Below are 18,150 nucleotides of genomic sequence, written 5' to 3' on the forward strand. Positions count from 1 at the left end.
GTTTAGGAAGTGGACACCACTCCTGCACATCAGTAAAAACTGTAATCCCAAATATTCTTTCCCAAAAAGGAGCAAAACTGGAGGTGAAATGAGAAAGAAAGGAAGGAAAGAGAAAAGATGAGAGAAATGGAGGAAAGGAGGAATAGAAGTATGAAGAGGAAAGAGAGAAGGACAGAGAAAGAAATAGAGTGAAGAAGGAAGGGCATGGTTAAGGCATAGGAATAGGAGGGAGAATGGGTAGAAGCAAATTCACAAGTTTCCCCCCCCCTTTTTTCTACAACGTATAGTTATGGAACAATTGCTCCAGACTGATGTAACTCTGAGGCTCAATTCCAGGCTTATTTGGAAATCCCAGTTTCAGAGAAGCGCCCCCGGAGAGAGGCAGCCTAAAATCCTTCCACTGAGAGAGTGTGGTTGAGCGGGTAGGCCTCACTATCCTCTTCCTCCAAAAGTAGCTTGTCGATAGTCATGGAGCTGACGGCTCTCCGGGGATCTTCCATGTCCTGCATGACTGGCTCCTGGATAGAGAAGGGAAGCTGGACAAACTGTGGCCCCGGCAGGGCTGGAGCTGGAGGCTGGTACTGCAGGGTGGAGGTGGGCAGCGTGGAAATGGGCTGAGGCCACGGGAAATAGGTGAGGGGTGCCTGGTGCTCTGGGCTCTCCAGCTGGGGCCCCGCCGTCGGGGTGGCAGCACTTCTTGTCTGTAATGAGAAAGCACAGGACTAATGGTTGGCCAGCTGCTCTGGTGATCATCCACAATCTTCACTGACATCTGGTACCATTTTGTTTTCAACTGGGCCAATTCCTGTTTTTGACTCTAGGGGGCTTTACCTTATCCTGCCCAGCATCTCCCCTAAGGGACACTATCACGGACTCTGTCACTTATTAGCTACATGTCTGAAGCCTCAATTTTCTCTTTTGTAAATCCGGATATAAAGTGAACGAACATCATAGAGCTGAAAGAAATTTAGGGATGATTTTTGGAGAGGTCTGGTGGTCTAGGGGGTTCTGGTGACCTAGTGGTATGACAGTTCAAATCCAATAGCTGTTCCACAGGAAAAAAATGGACAGTCTCCTCCAGTGCCATTCATTGCCTCTGAAAACTCACTGGGGAGTCAGCTTATGAGTTGGTTCAGATTTGACAATTCAGACTTCACATATAACAAGAACAACTGGTAGTCTAGTGGAATAAGAAGTTGAACTGCAAACACAAAGGTTCAAATCTACCAACTACTCTTAGAGAAAAAGAAGGCATGTATAGCTCCTGAAACCCTACTGGAGGGTCAGCTATGAGTCATTTCCGACTCCTGAGCAATAAGATGAGATTTCCATGTTCTGTTGCCATAGGCATAACACAGATCTCAATTTCAGGGACATAAAAATGTGGGGGAAATTTTTGTTGATTGCCTTCGAGTTGAGCACGACTCATAACAACCATGTTAACAAAAGGCCTGAAGCCCTTCTACAACAACCAAAATTTATCAAAGTTCATAGAGTTTCCAGAAGCATGTTGTTTAGGAAATGGATGCCACTCCTGCTTTCAAGAGGGGGAAATGGGCATCTTAAAAATCAGTGAAAATACTGTGTACTAGCCTGTCACATAACAGAGTATCTGTGTTATAAGATGACCTGAGTCCCACCCAGACTCAGGAACTTTCCTGGTACTCTACAGCCATGGGTAGCCATTGGCCACACAGCTCCACTTACCTCCCTCCCCTCCTGGAGGCATATTGCAGGGAGAAGGCCCTCCTAGACCTCCACTGATTCTGGAGAATACTACTTTGTGGCAAACATAATGTGGTCTTTCCTATGGCTACTTGATTTCTCCTCTGTCCTCAATTCCTCTGTCTCTTTGCTGGATTCCCAGTGCCATCCTGGATGCCTCTGAAAGTCTTCAGAGTCTTTCCACTGTGGTGGGAATAATTCCCCTCACATACACAGTAACTGCTACCACAGTCTGAGGTCAATCTATGAGGGATGTAGTTGGAAGAAAGGGTTCTCTGTGTGGAATATCAAAGAGACCAAAATTTTCCTAAAGCCTCAATTCTTCTGTCAAGTCCTGGTCACCACAGTGTCTTAAAAGGAAACTATGAGAGTCATTCAAAAACAAAACCAAACCAAGTGTGGTTGAATCACTGCATACTTGTGTTAATCCCATGTGTTTTGAGGAGAGCTGCACTCCATAGGGTTTATAGTAGGTGGGGTTTTTGGATACAGGCATTTCTTCTGAGGCACCCCAGGGTGGACTAAACCCTCCAAACTTTTGGTTAGCAGCTGAGCACTTAACTATTTGCACCACCCAAGGGCTAAAGTCATCTACGGCACAGCTTAATTATATCTGCTGGGTTCTTGGTGCAGTACTAATTCTGGTGCCAGACATCATGAGTAAAGTGTGAGATTGGGCATGTGTACCAAGGAGCAGCGATGTCAGTCTAGAGACTAAAGTGCACCTGATCCAAGCCACAGTCTTCGTGATTACTCTCTGTGTATCAATGAATAAAGATGGCAGAAGAAAAATTGATGCTTTTGAGTTGTGGTGCTGGAGAAGAGTACTGAACCTATCAGGGACTGCTAAGAGAACAAGCAAGTCTGTCCTGGAGAAAGTGAAACCAGAGTGCTCCTTGGAGGCAAGGATTTTGAAATTCCATCTCACATACTATAAGCACATGGCAAGGAGAGACTAGACCTTGGAGAAGGACATCATGCTCAGAAGGGTGGAGGGATAGCACAGGAGAGGAAGACCCCACATGAGATGAATTGACACAGTAAGTGTGGTAATGAGGGGAGGTGTGTCAGAGACAGTGAGATTGGCTCAGGATAGGACAGGGTTCAGACATTGTACATAGGGCATAGGGTTGCTGTGAGTTGCGAGTGGCTCGATGGCACCTAACAACAACCACTAAGATCCTATGGTTGATTTACATTGTAGGTAGCAGGCTGTTTATCCATAAACTGATAGACTTCAAGGGATCTCACGTGTACAGCCCACCCACCACATCCCACTGATTTAACCCAGTGATCTCCAGCCCCAAAACTCTCATTGCCCCTGAGTAAGAACCAAATTATAATTGGCCTTCAGCACGTTTTCAAAGGCTGTAAATTGCACTGAAGGAGATTACCCGTCTTTCTCTTGTGGATCAGTGGACAGACTTGATCCTTTGGGTTAGAAGCACTACTCTCGTAGGACGATGGCACCAGAGCTCTCTGAATCTGAGAAAGCCCTACTGTTTATATCCTTTAGGAGTCCAAGTAGACACCCTACATTATCAAAGAAAAAAACTCATACAGGTCAGTGGAACTCCAGGTAAATTGGCCAGAAGGAATCACCTCCACCCAGCACCACACAGGTTTTATCTCCCACTGATCAGGAGTGTTGATTGGGAGCTCTAGCCTTCTTTGATGAATTCATTTACAAAATGACAACTCAAATAAATTATTTCTTAATAAATACAGTTTGTTTGATACACAGACTCTTTCAAAGCATGGGGTGGGGTGATGAAAGGATAAATAATGAAAAAAAGAAAATCTTTAGTAATGTAATGGTTGGGAACCATCCTGCCTTTCACTCCCACCCTCCACTCCTACCCTGCCAGGCCCCCTGATATGCAAATGAGTTCCCTGGGAGAAGTGTTACATTAACTTCTTCCTATTTCCCATCTTCATGGCCTCACAGTTGGTTTGCTGGATTGTGGGGTGGAGGAGAGGAATGGGGTGGGAGGGCTCCTCTGCAGTCCCTGCCTGGTTAATATTGAGATGCAGGAAGAAGCTTCATCAGAAGCCTGGACCTTGGAGGGAAATCAAAGCAAATGCCACCATCGTAGGTGGGCTTTGCAACTACTCCTGTGGCTTGAGTCCACACTTCTCCCTGGACGGGAGCTAAATACAGTTGCAACTGTAGTAAAGCTTTTATCCTCTGCACACTTGACAGATTCCCATTCCTCTGGTGAAAAGAAACACCATTTATATCAAACTGTTTCTCTCCTCATTCCACAGGGATTCATTTCCATCTGCTGTGTGAAAACAATCTTTTGTCGGCTGGCTTGAAGCTTTCAAGTAGCTAACATCCATTTGTGCTTTCTTTATGTCAGGACTTCTGCTAAGCACTCCGCTTGCCCTATCTTATTTGATTCTGGCTACAGCACTCTGATTAGTATTCCCAATTTCAATGTCCCAAGGACACTGAAGTTCATAGAGGCTAAATAGCGGCATAGCTAGAAAGTGAACTGTCATGGATTTGAACTCAGGTGATCTGACCCTAGAGACAGAATTGAAGAACAAAAATTATCCTGTTGGATGGGTCCAATTCAATCAGAAGGACTGTTTTCTGAAAACTTGTGTGGAAGTCACGTACTGATCAACTGTTAAGTTGAAATCCTACTATTAGTGAGCAGCATTCTCTAAGTTCTCTGAATTGAAGGTCGGATTCTAGCAGGAAATCCCAAGCAGATTACATCAGACAATCCATGGCAAAGAATGCTACACTTGGAACCAAGTATCAATGGAAAGAATGGAGAGCAAATCAGAGACAGAGGAACTTCCCACCCTCAAGGAACTTAAAGCATGGCAAAGGAGCTTACAGCCTCCTTTGTGGAAGATATTTTTGGTCAGCAGGAATAAGAACTCTAAGGTGGCGTGGGCTAAGATGACCTGACCACCCTTGCAATCAGCAGCAAGGTTGATCAAGTTCTGCTACTATGTGACATACCGTGACATTGGTGATGAGTGGCTGGGAGGCATAGGTCAGCACCGAAGAGGGTCCCACAACTGTGTAGCTGGGACACATGGGCTGCACATACATGTCAGCCGAGTAGGGGCAGCTGACAGCTTCGTGTGACACATACTCTGTGTAGGGCGTCCATGGGGTCAGAGGCTGGAGTGTGGCGGGGGCCGGCTGGGAGAGCCAGCCTGCACACAGGGCACCCTCCTCGGTGACTGCAGAAGCAGAGACCTCCATGTCAAGGCAGGAAGGACCTGTGGGAAGAAGGACAGTCCAGCACTGTAGGTGCCACCCCGGATGAGGGGTCTGGAGGAGACCAGGGCTAGGGGGTAGTTCTTACCCACTGTGGTGTAAGTCGCCAGGGGTTGGTGAGGCAGCACCACCTAGAGGGGAAGAGGATACGAGGGTCATCATTTGACAATCTCCAACTCACCTGACCCAGGAAATATCCTAGAGTGCCTTAGGACAGAGGACTGCAGGGTGATGCTCTCCCTTGTTAGAACACATCTCACCCCACAACCCAACACTGCCAGCTACACTTTGGAGAGGTTTGTGTTCCTATTTAATAAGAAGTCTGTGCAGCTGGTATTCAGGGAGTTGACATCTTCCTCATCCAAGGGTAACCTCCAGTGAGAGTACCAATAAGTGTGAATCAGGTCCTGGCAAGGATTTTGTTCAATGAGCCTGTATTCCTCCTCACTTCAAGGAACACTAATTCATCCTATTCTTGACCAACTCACCTGCCGCCATCACCTTGACAATTTGACCCTATGAGAATCCCATGGAGCAAATGAGTGCACTTGCTGGGCTCCATTGCACACCACACACGCACACACACACACACACACACACACACACACACACACACCCTGGTGGCCTCCTCACCGCGGTAGGTGTGACTGCTGCTCCACTGCTGGCGTGTCCACGCTTCCTCCTCAGCAGCTCCTTCACCGGCTCCTTCACTCGGACACCCTGGTATGGCCGGGGTGGCGCTGGGGCTTGTTCTGTAGCTGGAGCTGTGAGAAGCAGAGTCACTGGTGCTTTTACCTCTCTTGTCAGACAAGCACTTCCCATCCAAAGTGTCCACTCCCCTGAAGGACTTGCTCGCTTAAATTGTGCTTGAATGTGGAGGCCCACTTAAGAAGGTGGAGCAGATTTGCTGAACCTTTCCTTCAGTTGTGTCATGCCTTCTCTCCCTAACACTTCTATGGTTCCTCTCCACCCAGTTAACTAAGACCCATCTCTCAGTCTCAAATTAGTTACTCTCCAGGATCTTGACCCAGTCTTCTAATTCCTTTACTCACTGAAGCAAAGACATACATCAATTCCAACTCGTGGTGATCCAACTCATGACCTCTAAAATTTTCCTCACTCAAGACAATCCGGACCCTCCTGGCTGACCACTAAGCTCATAGAACTTTACTTCATCTTTAAAATCTCACACATATCCAGACTTATTTCATATTCATTGTACTATATATATATAAATATATATGCAAATCTTATTGCTGTTGTGTACTGTCAAGTTGGAACTGACTCATCGCTGATGCTCCATTAGGTTTCCAGAGGTAGTAAACTGTACAGGAGGAGACTGCCCATCTTCCTCTCATGGAGCAGCTTGCTTGTGGATTCCACTCGCATACCTTTAGGTTGGTAATGCATCTCCTTACCACTAGACCATCAGGTCTCCTCATATAAATAGGTATACAGAAATAAATAAATAAATATGCATATTGTTGTTAAGTACCACTGAGTCAGAGCTGACTTGTACGTGACCCTCCAGCAAGTTTTCAGAGGCGGTAAATGGAATAGGAAGAGACTGCGCATCTTTCTCCTGAGGAGCTATGTGTGTAAAAGTATGGTTTGAATCCACCAGTTGAACTGCAGGAGAAAGACAGACCGTCTCCTCCCATGCAATTTACAGCCGCTAGAAACCCACTAGAGGGTCAGCTATGACTTGGTTTCCACTCAACAGCAGGTTACAATAGCAACATATATGTGTGTATATATACACAATTCTAATCATAGAAACCATATACATTTCTGAGCAGACCCGTGCTACACAGGATTTTCAGTAGCTTATTCTTGTGAAGTAGAATAGCAGACCTTTCTTGGGAGGTACCTCAGGATGAACTCAAATTACCAAACTTTCAGTTAGAAAATGAAAGCCATGTATGTCACCCAAGGACACCGTGTAACAATTGGTTGTCCTTCTTGGTATCATTTAAGCTCCCTAGTAGATGATAAACTTGTCATTGCGATCTTGTAGCATCTTATTTATTTATATCTTCACAAGTGGCAGGCCCATAATGGGCTCAGTAAATGAACTGTTGATTTACTGACTGATTATTAAAATGTGCTGGACAGTCCTCTTTCCCCCAGCTTTTCTGGACTCTCAGACTGTGCTGAACCGGGAGGATCCTCACTTTGTGTGTGGTTCAGATGACACAGGCAAATGCTCAGTGATGGATGACCCATGTGTCCAGGGGGTGAAAGTGCCAAGCCTTGCAACTGAGAAAAGGTTCCTTCTGTCTTTTATAATTAAAGACAAGAAGCCAAAAATATAGCCCCAAAGACAACTCCAGAATATAAAGCCCTTCTTGGCCAAAAGAGCAAGCCCAGAGTAGCCATTGTTGGGAAGTGAGCATCTGCCCACCCAGATGGCCAGAGCCTAAGGAAACTGGGTCCTGGGGAGCAAGTCAGCTCTTCTAGGAGTGTCAAAGAGCACCATCCCCTAAGCCTTACATGGAGAGCCCATTATCACCCACCGATAAGGGCCCCCCAGGCCCCTGGGATCAGAATCAAAGCCCCGGAAACTTGGGTATCTGTTAGCTCCGGATCTATCGCTCTGCTGGACTGAACTTTGGTCAGTAAATATTCAGCTGATAAGGCTCCATGTCTGACTTGGCCCCCGTCTTCCCACCATACTGACACACACACACACACACACACACTGGCCTGGTCTTGAAGCCAGCAGGCAGGAGGCTTGGGCGCAGGTGGCAGAAAGAGGGAGTATTGTTCAAGAGCTCCAGGATCAGATCATAGGGAATCTCAGAACCTTAATCCCACAGACTAGATTGATTGGATTGGTCTAGGAGTCTCTACACTGGTTGTCTGACCCTTACCTTGAGTGGTGCAAATACAGCTTCCTAGGCCCTTCTCTTAGAAAGTCTGACTCTGGGTTTCAGATGTGGGTTCATAATCTCTATTTATAAAAATCTCTCAGATGACTCTAAGGTTCTACAGGATTAGAACTGTCAATGACCCATCCCTGATCCACCGGTATAAAACTGTCTTCCTTTTAACATCGCCTATTGTGCAAGGGATCTGCCCTGGTATGCATTCATTCATACAGTCTTTGACTTGTCTCTAGACACCTCGAATACAGTCCTGAACAAGAGGGAGATGGCCCATGGATTCTGCAGTTGAGAGAGACAGAAAACCAGCTACACATGAAATGACTGCTACTACCTGTGGAAATTGGGTCACTATACTGGTACATCAGGGGGACCCACCTGGTACATGTGCTGAGGACCACCCACATGCCTTACAGTCTTTGTTCTAAACAACAATGAGAAGGGACTTGAGAGCCAAAATATACCTGTATTCAAATCTGGTCCCTGCCACTTACAACTGGAAAGTCCTCCATTAATTTATTTAATGTCTCTGGGCCTCAATTTCCCCATCTGTAAAGTGAGAATAATAAGTCTTATCTCACACAACTGTCTTGAGGATGAATGGAAAAAGGTATATGGAAAACTTGCAAGACTATAACTACAATATAATAGATGCTCACTATATAATAGATGCTCACTGCATGTTTTTTCTCTTTCTGTCCCTCCACTCACTTCTATCTCCTTTTCAAGAACTTTGTCAAAAATCTCATCTTCTTACTGAACATGCTCCATGGTAACAAGCTCTATTTTCCTTTAATTACTTCTAAGGACACTCACAATCCACAAAGCCTCTGCAGATTTATCATTTATAAAATGTGGAGCACAGTGGTATAAACCTCACAGGGCAATTTGAGAATTAGATAAAGTGCATAAAATCTAGTGGGGCACAAAGAAGTTCCTGATAAATGCTAGCTAAGCTTTTTATTAGTATTGTTGTTGTTTACAATCAAGTGACCCTCCAGGAGGTTTTCAGAGGCAGTTAATCCTTTACCAAGGCTCAGCTGGTGGATTTGAACCACGTGCCTCAGCTTCTTCTCACTGAGCCATATAAAAATTAAAAGATACAAAGTCATTGCTGTGGAATCAGAACTTACTCATAGCTTACCCTCCAGTGGATTTTCAGGGGCTGTAAATTGTATCTTTCTCATCTTTCTCCACAGGAAATTTCCCATCTTTCTCCACAGGAGCAGCTGGTAGATTTGAATTGTCTGTCTCTGAGTTGGTAGTGCAACTCCTTAGCCACTAGGCCACGAGAGCACTCCATTTTGGAGGACCAAAATGCAGTTAATGCCCCTGTAGGATCTGAGGAAGCTCTTACTAAGCTAACTAGAATGTTCCTTTAACATACCAGGAGCTCTACGGGAGAGAAAGTGAGATTTACAGCCTTGGAAACCCTAAGGAGACAGTTCTACTCTGTCCTATAGGATCACTATGCATCAGAAGCAACTCAACAGCTGTGAGTTTTACACCAGATAGAATAGGGAGCCCTGGTGGCCTAGTGGCAAGGGAGCTATGGTGGCCTCGTGACCTAGAAGCTGCACCATAATCCCAAAGGCACATGGTTTGAGGCCACAAGCTGCTCTGTGGGAAACAGATAGGCAATCTCCTCCCTTGCCATCAACTGACTCTAAAAACCCACCAGAGGATCAGCTATGGGTTGGTTTTTCACTCTACAGTACACAACAACAACAAAATCCAAATAAACAACAACAACAAAAAAAAAACCCTCCAAAAAATTTAAAAAAAATCCAAATAAACATTTCATTCTTCAGCTATGTTTCCCCATCAATAAGTTATGCACTTAACCCAACCTTGCTTGCATTAAATGAAAAAGACTAAAAACACTAACTGAAGATCAGTATCTACAGTCTTTAATAGAGATTACATCTCAAGATAAAGAAAACAAAAATCCTTACAATTGGAGCAATCGACAGCATCATGATCAAAAGAGAAAATACAAAAATTGTCAAAGATTTAATTTTACTTAGATCCACAAGCACATATTTACATGGTAACAGCATGCAATAAATCAAAAGATTAATTGGGTATTTGACAAACATGCTGTTAAGGACATCTTTAATGTGCTAAAGACTATATATTTAAAGACTAAGGTATACCTGATCCAAGACATGTGGTTTTTCAGTTGCTTCAATTGCAAGTGAAATTGAACAATAAATAAGGAAAACAAAAGAATCAATGCCTTTGAATTGTGATACTAGTGAAGCATATTGAATATGTCACGATTACCGAAAGAACAAACAAATCTGTCTTAAAGGAAGCACACCTAAGAAAAAGAAGGGTGTAACTTCACCTCAATATATCTTGAACACGTTATCAGGAGTCACCAGGCCTCAGTAAAAGACATGATGTTGGTGAAAGCAGAGAGTCAATAAAAGAGATGAAGATCCTCAATGAAAAAGATTGATACAGTAGCTGTGACAGTGAACTTGAGCATGAGTGTGAGGATGGCCAAGATAGGGCAAGGTTGTGATTTGTTGTTCACAGGGTTGCTCTGAGTCATAGTCGGCCTTATAGGACCTAACAACAGCAACCTCCTACCTGGTTCATCACTCCTATACAAGTCCCATTTGCCAGTTCCCTCTTTCCTTGGATGTTGCCTACTATTGGCCACACGGTGGCCTGACATGGCAGAGAAAAGAAGGTACTTGGCTCTCTCACACTTTGTTCCGTCATTCTTATCGTTACTCACAGTCTCTTTCACAGCCACATTTCTCAATCTATGCTTATGCCCAGTTGGGATTTCAGTCACCTTATAGGAATAAAATGCAGCTCGAGGCACAGGAAATGCTTGAAGGAGAGAGTTATTTGGCAATCCTAGCATTATTGGCATCAGTCTCTTAATTCTTCTGAGGAACATGAAGCACTCTATTTGCACACAGGGACTACATAAAAGGCAGGTCTATGGCTAATCTTTCTCCGAATTTGCATGTCCACCTCTGATGAAGGACCTAGAGGAGCTCTCTGTTCCCCTGCATCCAAGAAGTGGACACACTACTCATTTGGCCAGAAAGCAACTGGCTGGGCACTTCAGGATTTTGGCTTCCTGCCACCAGTTGTTTTTAAATCAATGACAAAAAGAGTGCTTGGAGGAGATACGCAGAGCAGAGGGCATCACCCTCTGCTGTCTAAATTTCCTCGGAACTCAGTGTCAACAGGTGTGCCACCATATGGGAAGCGGCTTCTAAGTCCCCACCTCTTCCTATTGCAGGTGCACTACTGCCACAGTCCCTCATGATCTTCTGACTCACATTCACACCATTCACTAAGATGTCCAGATGACAGTGCTTTTGAGAGGGTCTTTGCAAAGTGTCCGTGGAATATCAGAATCCAGCGCCTGGGGGATTCACAAATGAGCCCAACAGCCAAACCAACTGCATTTGAAAATTTGCAGTTGGTGCCTGCCTTTCACGCCAACTTGTATGAAGTGAAAATAAACATTTTTTTTTTAATCCCACCATCAACTCTGCAACCCCTGCAGCTATCCACAGAGAGAAATTTTGAGGAAAAAATAAGCTTGTCTGGAATAATGATGGAGTTTCTAGATCTCTGAGTTCAGCTAACTTTAAAAGAATAAAACTAGGTTCATTGAAATAAAAGAAACTTTTGAAAGATTTTCTTAAAAAATATCTGTAAGAACTAAAGAACAAGAGATTTTTTTTAAAAAAAATGGAAATAATGCACACACAGAAAAGATGATATATAGTACAACTTCCCCAAATAAAATTATCCAGAATTTTAATAACCTCCTGATAATTAGTGTCAGATACTATGGCCTCAAAGCCTGAAGCCATCTCACTCTTTATCCTGTGATTTGAGAACCATTTCAGTCTCTCATGAGCATCTGAATATTAGTCATGAGAAAACTCTTCTTTTCCAAGCAGACTTAAGCCATACTATCTTTACTGAAAACTAGTTACCAATAGAATGTCATTAAAAAACAAAAGAGCTTTCTACAAAAATGGCACTGAAAGCGAAGAAGGAAGCTCCTGCTCCTCCCAAAACTGAAGCCAAAGCAAAGGCATTAAAGGCCAAGAAGGCAGTCCTGAAGGGTATCCACAGCCAAAAAAAAAAAAGAAGATCTGCAGGTCACCTACTTTCCAGCGGCCTAAGACGCTAAGACTCCGAAGGCAACCCAAATACCCCTGGAAGAGCACCCCCAGGAGAAACAAACTTGACCACTATGTCATCATCAAATTTCCCCTGACCACTGAGTCAATCATGAAGAAGATAGAAGATAACAACACACTAGTGTTTATTGTGGGTGTCAAGGCCAACAACACCAAATTAAACAAGCTGTAAAGAAGCTCTATGACATTGATGTGGCTAAGGTCAACACTTTGATTAGGCCTGATGGAGACAAGAAGTCCTATGTTCTACTTACTCCTGACTATGATGCTTTGGATGTTGCAAAAAAAAAAAAAAAATTGGGATCATCTAAACTGAGTCCAGTTGGCTAATTCTAAATACAAATTTTTCTCATAAAAAAATGTATTTCTAGAAAAGCCCCCCAAAAGATTTCCTTTTCCTAAAAGCAGCAGCAAAAAAATCTGAAGGTGTAAATAGCCAGCAGTGAGCATTTCAGTTCCCCTGGCTACACACCCATACATGTTCCACATCACAGAAATAAGCGTCCTGCAACTCTTTTCCGCTGGAGACCACATAACATGACAGACACAAGTCACCATCACCTCGGGCAATGCCCTGGCTGTGTCTGGGGCGTTTGTGTTTGCTTTGCACTCACCTAAGGGAACATATGGATTCTACTGATTTAAATAAGCATGGCTTCCTAGTTCCTTAAGGAAGCTGTAAGAAACTATCATTGAATATGCAAAGTTGCCAGTACTTGTTTCTTTAATGGCCCATGCAAACTACCTTCACACTAAACTGTGGAAACTGTTCTCTAAGAAGGTAAGGTCCCTGCAGTTGAATTGATTCCAACTCATAATGACCCCACACGACATGGCAGATGGCTGCCTGGTTGGGTTTCTAAAGCTGTAAGCATTATGGAAGTAGACTGACACATCTTAGTTCTTTGTGACAACAAAAAAGTGGGTTCCAACTGCTCATCTTTCAATTAGCTGCTGAATGCTTAACCACCGTGCCACCAGAGAACTCCTGCTAATGGCTCAGAGTGGAGCCTGTGCTTAGGAACTGGTCACTGCAACTTCCGCTTCAGGGTGGCTTTGAATGAGCCATCTTCAGACAGGCATTCCCTAGATTAGGCTCCAAGGCCCTCTACTAAGAAGACTCCTCTCCCAGCTCCTGTCCTCTTGTAGATTTCCCATCAGTCAGTAGGTTAGACAAGAGTTAGGAAGCAGGAGGTTAGACAAGAGTTAGGAATGTTGCTATAATAGTGTCCCACCCATCAGGGAAACGTGAAAGGAAAACTCACTGGAAGCGTCTTGACAAGCAGATTCATTAAGTGCCCTTTCCATTTATGACTGATGGTTATTCCTCAGGACTCCAGCCCCACAAGGCCATTTTGAAAGAGAAAATCTTCCTAATTCAAAAGAAAAGGCACTCAGGTAATGTAGTTCATAAAGAGTTACACTGCTAACTAAACCGTCATGCAACTCTAGAAGTTCAAATCCACCAGAACTCCACTGGAGAAAGATGGGCACTATTTTCCACTAGATTTACAGCCTCAGAAATTCAATAGTGGATTAACTATGAGTCAATTCTGACTGGATGGCAATGACAGAGAAAGAGTTCAGAAGGACATGTACGCCATACAATCAATTACTCCATGAAATCACTGCAAATATTATTTTCTTTTGCTGCCAAATCTTCAGCATCATTCAAGAGAGAGACAAGGACAGAGAGAAACAGCAAAGGAAAAGACACTAAGGAGAAAAACAAATAATTTCCTCTTTATTTGTAACAAACCCAGAAACAAATAATTGAAAAATAGGAATTCAAGCCTAAGGCTGACAAACTTGCCTTAGCTTCCAACTGAAAACAAAGTCATAAGAGTTGTTGACACTTCTCACTTTCTTATAAAGACTCTTATTTGTGTTCACAGCCTAAGACAGCTGAAGAGTCCTGGGAAACTTCAGCTCAGGTCACCTAAAGGATTATTCACTTCTTTAACTGAAACATTCATGTGGGTGCTCTTCTTAGTGCTGAGTCAAAGTTTTCAAATTTGTTCTTTCCATTCATGGACAATGGCTGATTTTTTTCCAAACAGGAAGAAAGAACTTGGGCTTTGGCCAAAGGTTGGCCTTGACATGCTACAAAAAGACTTTCCTGCCCAGTTTACACTAGATTGGAGTTTACATTTTCTTTTAAAATAGTGTAAGCCGACAAAGAGATTCCAAACACATGTAAATGTGGGCTGTCCAATCTCTGATGTTGGAGCTGAAAGGACGCTGCAGCCAGGAAATAAAGTCACACTGCTCATATATTCTAGTACTATTTTATGACACTGAAGGCAAAGGAAAAAAGAATAGGACCCCTCAAAAAAAAAGTGTCTTTAAAAAGAGTCCTCCGCAATTCAAATCCACCAGATCCTCTGCTGGAAAAGGAGGAGCAATCTCCTCCTGTAGCTGTCAGATCCGATTTGATGGTACACACACACACACACACACACACACACAAATAAAATAAAGGGTGTTTTTTTTAAAAAAAAAAGTATAAGAAAGTAGAAATTCAGATGACTCATGATATGAGGCTAATGGAGTGGCCAGAAGGAATTAAGTCCTAGTGTCCTGATCTGCAGACTGGAACACTGTTATCAGAAGATCTCAAAGATAGTGCCTGACCCCACGTTTCCTGATCTGGTGTGGAGGGCAAAGGAGCAGCACGTGGCACTTCTCCTGTTTATTCCTATTCTGAGAGGGATATTCCTGTTCATTCCAATAGAACTCACACAACAACCACAGGGCAGGTCCTCTGGCAAAGGTTAAAGAAGGGCCACAGTCATTGAGGAGAATCTACCAGCCCTCAGCAAACCAAAACTTCTATAAAGAGGAGCCATTTATATAGCTCATCTGAAGTAACTTCAGAGGGCTGTTCACTTGGACCACAGAGCCCTCTACAAAAGAGGGCTAGGAGTTTGGTGATTCCCATTTAAAGGAATTCGTGGCTGTCTTGGAATGAACACCAGATGATTGCATGACCCTTCTCAAGTTATGTCCCTTTACTGATGAGGAAAGTGACCCTCAGAGATGATGGTGACTTGTCCAAGGAAGGTCTAGCTCGCAAGCACAGCTGCCATGAACTAAACCCAAGACCTCTGCTTTTGAGCTGAGGGGGAGAGAGAAGTCCATGTGAAGCTTACCAGCGGTCTGCTCACATGAGGAGTGACGAGAACTGAGAGGCCTAGACAATTCCCCTCACCGCTCTATTTTTGGTAGTTTTTTACTGAAATGACAGCAGACACATCCACCTGAAAAACCAGCTGCATCTGCCTGCCTTTCACAGAAACTGGGGTCATCAGAGCAGAAAGGGCTCCTGTCTCAGTTACACCATTTCCCAGGGATAGGGACAAGACCAGAAGGTCAAGACAGAGCAGCCATTGGACAAGACTATAGTCTATTCCACAGAGTATATAGTATAGATATTAATGAAATGCTTTCCCAAACACATATACAATAACAAGCTGCAACATTACTGCATCTGCCACTTAACTAAAATGGGTCCAGCTTGAGGGACTCTTGACTGGTAGGTTTCCATCTTCAATTGGTTCAGTAGAAGTTGAAAGAAAGCACTGTAGGAGGCCTTGTACTGTGGGGTTGTGTAAGAAGGGAACAGCAACACATATGATTGTTCTGCTGCCAAGGCTAAAAGACTGGTCCAGCATCAGAGCTTCAGCTCACACAATAAGGGTAAGTCTTCTCCAAGACACTCAAAGTGATCACAGATATATAGGGTCATCTCATGGCCTAGGGACTTTAGGTGAACCTTAAGATTTTTCACCAGCTGATGGTATTCTATCTTCTCCTAGTTGCCTGTCAAGGCAAGATAAATCTTAGGAACTCAGATTCTAAAGTGAATATAGTCAAGGTTCTATGCTGAGTCTCAAGTCTGGCTTCCTGAGTTTCAAGTCTTAGGGAACTTCTTAATTCGGGAGCCAGAATCACCCTCAGTGAAGTCAGAACTCACCGCCATTGATAGAACCATTTAAAATTGGAAGACAAACATCCCTAATGTATAAATGCTTGGGAGCTAGGCAGACTTAATTTGGAAGACCTGGTACATTGTTTATCATTTGTATGTCTCAGTTTCTTCATATGTAAAGTGAGAATAATAGTATTCATCTCATAGGGTCATCATCGGGATTGTGTGGGATAACATAGTTCACCACCTGAATATAATATGTGCCCAACAGATGCCTATTTCTCTTCTCCTCTCAGCCAGCAATTCAGGATCTATCTATCTCCCATCAGCATAGTGGTCCTTGTCCAGTAACCCTAACAGGTCCCCTTTCTGCTATATATTAAACTGGATCTCTCTGCTTTCAACACATCCTGGGCTTTCTGCCACCTGCAAGCCCACTCTAGTTTTTCCTCAAGCTGCCTTCCTCATATTCCTGGATGTAACTGGACCTGACATCCCTAAGCAGTAAGACAGCCCTGATCAGGAATTGCAAAGACCAATGATGCTACAGAGACACTGATCAAAGACCTCACTTTCAAACAGAATCAGCCTGGACAAAAGCCACACAAATTCTGTGCCTGGCCTTTTGTGAAGACCCCATTGTCTGAGCAGAAGAACTTCTCTCTTCAGAAGAGAAGCCACCAGAAGATCAAGTTCAGGGAAGATTTTAGATTTAAAGGAGGACTCCAGGAAGGAGGGCCTTGGGAGTCTTTGAGTGGATAGACAGTGAGAGGGTAGACAGAGTAAGACATCTTGGAGAAGGTGCAGCCAGAGTGCTCCTTGGAGGCAAAACTGATAAAGCTTGGTCTCACATACTTTGTGCACGTTGCTAGGAGAGGCTATTCTTGGAGGACATCATATTTGGAAAGATGGGGCAGGGAGGACTGTGAGAGAGAGGAAGATCCCCAACCAGGTGGACTGCCACAGTGACTGCAGGAATGAGCTCTAATGTGTTAGAGATTGAGAGGCACAAGATAGGAAAGGGTTCTAATCTATTTTTCGCAGGGTTGCTGGGAGTTGTACTTGACTCAATGGCTGGCTGGCATCTAACAACAATAATCAGAAAGGTAGACTCTAGGATTACAAATGAGCATCATCTGAAGACCAACTCTCACCTCTATTGGCATCAAAAAAAGGAAGAAAGGATCTAAATTGAGAGTATGAAACCAACAATCCTACATCACAGATTGAACTGAGATCCTGCCCATACCAGGAGCTCATTCAAATCATAGCAAGGCAGGACCACAGCAAGAGGATGGAGCAGAGGAGACAGATTCATCCTCCTCCACTTGATCAAGGCTTGTGGCCAGAGTCTAGACTCACCAGGCTGACCCAAGACAGGGAAAACCTGTGGTCAGGCAGTTGAAGGAAAAGAAATCCAATTGTTCATTCCTTGATTTAAGCAATGTCTAATTTAGATATCCATGATCAGAGACAGCCCCTTAAAAGAAACTTTTTTGAGACCCTCAAAAAAGAACAGTCCTTGAAGGAAAGATTCTTGAGAGTCCAGTATCAGTTTGAGAGTCAGAGTACAAGAGTCTGGACTGGCCACAGTCCAAGTGCAAGGTCAGTCATGGCCTGGGGGATTGTCTCATAATGGTCTCATGATGAGAAAAAGAATGGCTAATCAAGCTGAGCTTTTTGTTAATTCTCAGGTTTTTCTAGCCAATGACCTTTGTGATGTGAGAAGATTCCTTTGCAAAAGACAAAGGAAAAGGGTGGAATATTGTTTCCACAAGACCCAGGGAAGCCTACAATCTGACTGTCACAGGTTTCAAAGCTTTGTGGAGATCAATGCAACATACTTATAGTGACTCACCCTTTCCTAGGAACGAAGCCTTAACCCCGAAGAGATTTAAACAAAGAAAACAGTGACTGTCAGCAATCTTGCTGAAAAGAGTGAAAAACTGGTCCAGGTCAGAGTTGTAAAATTTGTGGGAGCCTGAAATAGGCATATTGAAGGTGACGCTAGGTACGAAAAAAGCGGGGGGGGGGGGGGGAGAAGTGGAAAGAAACCCAGAATTGAGGATAATGGGTCAGCAACCAGAGCTCTGAGCAGTCCACAAAAACTGTTTCATTTTGCCTTTTTACACTGGGTCTCTCAGTAAATTTGCTTTGAATAAAGGTATTCAAAACTGA

The 18,150-nt window shown here is 43.8% G+C and overlaps 1 protein-coding gene across 1 annotated transcript in view; it reads right to left on the minus strand.

Moving 5' to 3' along the window:
* Window positions 1-323: 323 nt before the first annotated feature.
* POU2AF1 (POU class 2 associating factor 1) overlaps window positions 324-18,150 on the minus strand; it is a 31,965-nt gene continuing 14,138 nt past the window's right edge. The window contains exons 2-5 of the mRNA XM_006890765.1: window positions 5,603-5,733; window positions 5,058-5,100; window positions 4,706-4,971; window positions 324-701 (exon numbers count right to left, since the gene is read on the minus strand). Coding sequence (XP_006890827.1) covers window positions 387-701; window positions 4,706-4,971; window positions 5,058-5,100; window positions 5,603-5,733 — 755 coding nt within the window. The 3' untranslated portion in view covers window positions 324-386. The remainder of the gene's footprint in view (window positions 702-4,705; window positions 4,972-5,057; window positions 5,101-5,602; window positions 5,734-18,150) is intronic.

This window comes from Elephantulus edwardii, unplaced genomic scaffold, assembly GCF_000299155.1.
Source record: "Elephantulus edwardii isolate Elephantulus edwardi_28Jun2011 unplaced genomic scaffold, EleEdw1.0 scaffold00093, whole genome shotgun sequence".
NCBI classification, from domain to species: domain Eukaryota; kingdom Metazoa; phylum Chordata; class Mammalia; order Macroscelidea; family Macroscelididae; genus Elephantulus; species Elephantulus edwardii.